The following is a 6,000-nucleotide window of genomic DNA, read 5'->3' as shown; positions in this document are numbered from 1 at the left end:
ACTAAAAATACAAAAATTAGCTGGGCGTGGTGTTGAGCACCTGTAATCCCAGCTACTCAGGAGGCTGAGACAGCAGAATCACTTGAACCCAGGAGGTGGAGGTTGCAGTGAGCTGAGATTGCGCCACTGCCCTCCAGCCTGGGCGACAGTGAGACTCTGACTCAAAAAAAATAAATAAATAAAAAGAATTTGATCAGAAACTTGAATGTAAGAAATTGAGTATAATAAATATAGAGTAGATGTGTATTTTACTTTAAGGATCAAATCCTTAGTTTGAGAGCAGGACAGATGAGAATAGTTTGTCTTGTATTTGATGGTCTGGTAGTAACTGTCAGTATTGATCCATATAACTGAGTGACCTCTTCCATTGAGAACAGTTGCCAAGTACACAGGTGCTCAACAAATATTTGTTACATATTTGGGGAAAAAGACACTCAGACTGCCATATTTTGATGTTGTAAATAATTGCATTTTGGATAACTGTGATTTTGAAATAATTCCTTAATTTTTTTAGAAGTCAGTTTTCTGATTCAGCAAAATGGATACTGATATAGGACGTTTCAATGGTGAGGGAGAAAGATGGTTGGATTGGGTTTTAACCCTAGAATTATGACCTTGAGCAAGTCACCTTTTCTTCTCTGCTCCCTGTATACAAGCAGAATGGACTTGGCTGTACCCAGTGAGTCTTCAAGGTTTCTTTTAAAAATCTTTGCTTCTACTTTGGGAGGCTGAGGCAGGAGGATCAGTTGAGGCCGGGAGTTCAAGACCAATTTGGGCAACATAGCAAGACCCTTTCTCTACAAAAACAGAAAAAATTAGTCAGATGGACTGGTGCGTCCCTGTACTCCCAGCTACTCAGGAGGCTGAGGTGGCAGGATTGTTTGCGTCTAGTTCAAGGTTGCAGTGAACTATGATCGTGTCATGGCATTCCAGCCTGGGCAACAGAGCAAACAAAAAAATATTTGCTTCTGAGTATGTTGAGTTGCCCAGAGACAAAAGTATTTACAGTATAGGTGACCCATAGGTTACAATGACTTCACTTAGAAATTTTCATATTTATGATGGTGCAAAAGTGATGTGCATTCAGAAGAAACTGAGCATCAAGTACCCATGCAACCATTCTGTTTTTTACTTTCGGTGCAGTGTTCACTAACTTGATAAGTAAAAAATAAAATAATAATAAAATGCAGTTTAACTTATATGAGATATACAACACTTTATTATAAAATAATCTTTGTGTTGTTAGATGCTTTTGCTCAACTGTAGGCTAATGTAAGTGTTCTGATCATGTTTTAGGTAGGCTAGGCTAAGCTATGATGTTTGCTAGGGTAGGTGTATTAAATACATTTTTGAATTAGGTATTTTCAACGTAAGCTGGGTTTATTGGGATGTAACCCCATCTTAATTTGAGGAACAGCTATTCTATGAATGGTGTACACAATATTACTTTCACACAGAGTGAAGACTAGAATATGATGCCTATGTTTTTTGGGGGAGAATTGTTAAATTTTGTTTGTTTGTTTTGTCCTCAACAGTCAACGACAACACAAACAGCAGAGTGGTCCTTTGGTCCTTCTTTGAAGCTCTTGTTCTAGTTGCCATGACATTGGGACAGATCTACTACCTGAAGAGATTTTTTGAAGTCCGGAGGGTTGTTTAAAAAGCCTCTTCCTGATGATCCCAGCTCAGAATTCACTGTTTACCAAACACCTTGGTCATAATAATGTCATTAGTTTCTCCATTTTTATTTTCTGAACTGTACATTCACAATTTATGTTTCTTTGTGATGAATAGATATTGGGGGAAAAACACCATTTTAGGAAAATTATAGTGAAAATTTGACAGTTTTGGCATAATTTCTTATTTGAATGCTGCCTCCATTATATAGGTCCTTCCAGGAACTCAAACACTGTAAGTGAAATATGGGAGTATAGTTTTTATTATTTCTTTTCCTTTTGTTTTCATAATATAATGCAGTTTGTTCAGGAAATCAGCACAAAGCCTGATAGTACTTTACTAAAATGACTGCATTCTTTGGATTCCCTCAGTCTGTGGTTCAAGTCACTACAGATTCATTTTTGTTGAATCCTTATGAGAAACAACAGTATGAATCTTGACGGTTTCTGCCCATCCTAATGGCAGAGCTCTCTGACGGGCATATGCTGCCAGGCTGGGTATTTTCATACTTTGTTTTCTTCTTTTGCTTTAAAACTACGACTCAGCATACATTTTCCTGCATACATTTTTACATTGTACCTTAGGACTCAATCATCTCCACTTAAATTGATGACACAAGCAGCTAATAACCATTTTTGAGTTTCTGCCTAACCTTCTAATTGTCTGTTAAAGCCAATTCTCTGGGTGTCCCAGTGAATGGTGGCTCTTTTTCTTTCCACGCTGGCACATTCACTTCCCCCATTCTTGGCATGTAGGAAATAAACATTTACATAATTGGAAAAATCCGGATTTCTGATGCCAAAGGGTTAAAGCCTCTTGGATTTCATTGCAGTGATATACAGCCACTATTTTATTTTTGATCAGTGGCCTTTGGGCCACTGTTTAGGGCACTGAACATCAGTGTCAGGATTAGGGTTTGGGTTTTTGTTTCTCTTGGGTCTTTCTTTTTTGGCACATGTGAATCTTGTTTTGTGTAAAATGAAATGACTTTCTCTTGTTCTCTGATGATGGGTTTAAAATTAAAAGAGCATCTGGTTTTGGTATGGGGATGATCCAGGATTATGTTGTGACTGATATATATTAGTTACTTGTACATTTTTTTTTTTGATCTTTGCAAGGGGAAAACTACAAGTAACGAGTTTTATATAATTAATTTAAATTTGTTACAGGTTTTCATGTTCAGGATAAGCAATTTTTCCACCTGAGTGAGAACACTTGCAACAGTTTATTAATGAGGTGACTTTCACCTTAGGACAACTGTTGCATACCAGTTTTTTTTTGTGTGTGTGAAACACTTCAAAATTCATTTAAAATATGTAAATTTAAAATTGGTTGTATCTAATATGCCCCAGGTTCAGTAAATAAACAATTCTTTTTAAAAACAGTCAGTATTCTGTGTTTTATATATTGACAGTTAATTCACATTTTTTACACACCAACTTTCTGTTCTTATTTGACATGAGACATGTCCATGTTTTCTGAGTATTTATGCCTATTATGTCTGTTACTTTTTAATTCTATAAGCTTGAGGATAGTGAACGGTACCAAGTTTTCGTTTCTGCACAGGTTTTCCAGTGAGGCTTCTCTGATGGATCAGTGTTAAAATCTCAAGTATTTTTCTATTTGGGAAAAAAGAAAGGGTTGAATTATTTTCACTCGCCCGCGTGGTTTATGAATGTGGGAAATAGCTTTAAAGACAGATTAAATGATGTGCCCAAGGCCACAGGTAAGAGAGTGAAAGGTGGAACCAGAGACTAGATCACCACCTGTAGAAACTCCTTCCTCTGTGAAACTAATGGCCTGCTGGTAATAAAAGTACGATTTATTGAGTACTGTGTAATGTCTTGATCTAGTACTAAGCGCTTTACTTGGTCTGTCTTATTCATGTTTCAGAACTGCCATTACCTTGGGTAAAATCATTTTGGAAGTGAGGAGGAAAACAGGCTTGGAATGGGTCCTTAGGTCAGAAAACTAGTAGAGCCCAAACACAGATATGCAATTTCTCTGTGCCTTTGCTTTCAGAACTGTGAAGTGCCCCCCTTTTCTTTTTTTCGAGACAGGATCTCACTCTATTTCCAGGTTGAAGTGCGTTGGCTTGATCTTTGCTCACTGAAGCCTCAACCTCCCGGGCTCAAGTGATCCTACCACCTCAGCTCTCCAAGTAGCTGGGACTACATCTTTTGTTTTTTAAAAACAGGGTCTTGCTTTGTTACCTGGACTGGAGTGCAGTGGCACAAACATGGCTCACTGCAGCCTTAACCTCTCAAGTGATCCTCTCATCTGAGCCTCCCGAGTAGTTGGGACCATAGGCATGCACCACCACGCCTAGCTAATTAAAAAATTATTTTCATAGAGACAGAGTCTCCTGTGCGTTGCCCAGGCTGGCCTCATTCTCCTGGGCTCAAGTGATCCTCCTGCCTCAGCCTCCCAAAGTGTTGTGATTGCAGACATGGGCCACCATGCCTGGCTGAAGTCCCATTTTATAAAAGTTGTCGAAGGTGTTTTGAGAATGTGATGATCATTTCATTGAAAATGTGGCTTCAGGCTGTTGTCTTTTACTTAATTTGAGATGACTGCAGTCTGCATGAGTTGTATTCCCATTTATTGATCCCACAAATATTTGAGTAATTGCTGTGTGCTACAGTGATAGTCCCTGGGATAAAGAAGATAGAGAAAAGACGCCATTAGTGTGGGTTTTACATTTTGGTGGCAGAGATGAACCTAGTAAGTTTTGTGTGTGTGTGTGTGTAGCAAGAAAGATAATGGTAAATGCTAAGAAGGGAAAATAAATGAGGGTAGGAGTTTCAGTGATGCGGAAAGGAAGGTAACACTGAGAAGGTGATTTCAAAAGTCCAAGTGGAATGTAAGGGAGTGTAAGAGAAAACTTCCCCTTTGCCCTCAGGTTTCTCTAAAAATTCAACCGAAAAGCAGATTAATAGGAGGAAAGTGATGCAAATTTATTTGGTCATGGTTTTGCACAAAGGAACCTTCAGAATTAAGACCCAAAGTTACAGGGAAAACTATTCATTTTTCTGCTTAGACTCAACAAAATATGCACAGCTGAGTAGAAATAGGACTGGACAAGAAGGGCATGATCTAATGCTCAGAGACTGAGTGGGGATGCCCAGCAAGGCCTGTCTGGATTCTTTTCGGCCTCTCTGTGCAGGATTCTTTCCTTCCGGGTAGGGGACAGAAGCTTTCCTGGAATGGGGTCTTACAACCTACAAGCAAAACAAAAGAGGTCGGTTAATTTTTTTTTTTTTTTTAGAGACATAGTCTCTCTCTGTTGCCCAGGCTGGAGTGCAGTGGCGCGATCTTGGCTCACTGCAGCCTCTGCCTCCTGGGTTCAAGCAATTCTCCTGCCTCAGCCTCCCAAGTAGCTGGGACTACAGGCACACGCCGCCACATCTGGCTAATTTTTTGGTATTTTTAGTAGAGATGGGGTTTCACCGTGTTGCCCAGGCTGGTCTCAAACTCGAGCTCAGGCAATCCGCCCGCCTCGGCCTCTGAAGTGCTAGGATTACAGGCGTGAGCCACTGCGTCTGGCCTTTTTTTTTTTGAAACAGTTTCATTCTGTCGTCCAGGCTGGAATGCAGTGGTGCAATCTAGGCTCATTGCAACCTCCACCTCTCAGGTTCAAGCGATGCCCATTGCTCGGCCTCCGGAGTAGCTGCAGGCACCTGCCACCACACCTGGCTAATTTTTTGTATTTTTAATAGAGACGGGGTTTCACCACTTTGGCCAGGCTGGTCTTAAACTCCTGACCTTAGGTGATCCACCTGCCTTGGACTCCCAAAGTGCTGGGATTACAGGCGTGAGCCACGCGCCCAGCCCAGGTAATTTCTTTTTTTCTTTTCTTTTTTTTTGAGACTGAGTCTCGCTCTGACGCCCAGGCTGGAGTGCAGTGGTGCAACCCCCACCTCCCTGGTTCAAGCGATTCTTCTTCTGCTTCGGGCTCCCGAGTAACTGGGACTTACAGGTATGCGCCACCACGCCCGGCTAATTTTTGTATTTTTTGTAGAGAAGGGGTTTCACCATATTGGCCAGGCTGGTCTCGAACTCCTCACCTCGTGATCTGCCCACCTTGGCCTCCCAAAGTGCTGGGATTACAGGCGTGAGCCACCATGTCCGGCCGATAATTTCTTTATGGCCAGTTTTTTCACAGAAAGGTGGAGAGAGAGAGTTAGAGTAATAGTTTTAGGTTTTATGGCCGACTTTGGAGAAAAGGGGTTCCCGTTTCTATGCTCCATCATGACGGGCAAGAGGGATTCTTGAGTTTCTATGGCCAGCCTCACAGAATCAGAGATCAGAGACGGGGGTGCA

At 41.0% G+C, this 6,000-nt stretch overlaps 1 protein-coding gene across 1 annotated transcript in view; it reads left to right on the top strand.

Moving 5' to 3' along the window:
* TMED2 (transmembrane emp24 domain trafficking protein 2) overlaps positions 1 to 3,062 on the top strand; it is a 13,894-nt gene extending 10,832 nt beyond the window's left edge. Inside the window, exon 5 of the mRNA XM_011948581.1 lies at positions 1,536 to 3,062. Coding sequence (XP_011803971.1) covers positions 1,536 to 1,660 — 125 coding nt within the window. The 3' untranslated portion in view covers positions 1,661 to 3,062. The remainder of the gene's footprint in view (positions 1 to 1,535) is intronic.
* The last annotated feature ends 2,938 nt before the right edge of the window (positions 3,063 to 6,000 follow it).

The sequence above is a fragment of the Colobus angolensis genome, unplaced genomic scaffold (genome assembly GCF_000951035.1).
Source record: "Colobus angolensis palliatus isolate OR3802 unplaced genomic scaffold, Cang.pa_1.0 Scaffold28, whole genome shotgun sequence".
NCBI lineage: Eukaryota > Metazoa > Chordata > Mammalia > Primates > Cercopithecidae > Colobus > Colobus angolensis.
The sequence above is the reverse complement of the archived record's forward strand: the minus strand, read 5'-3'. Positions and strand labels throughout refer to the sequence as shown.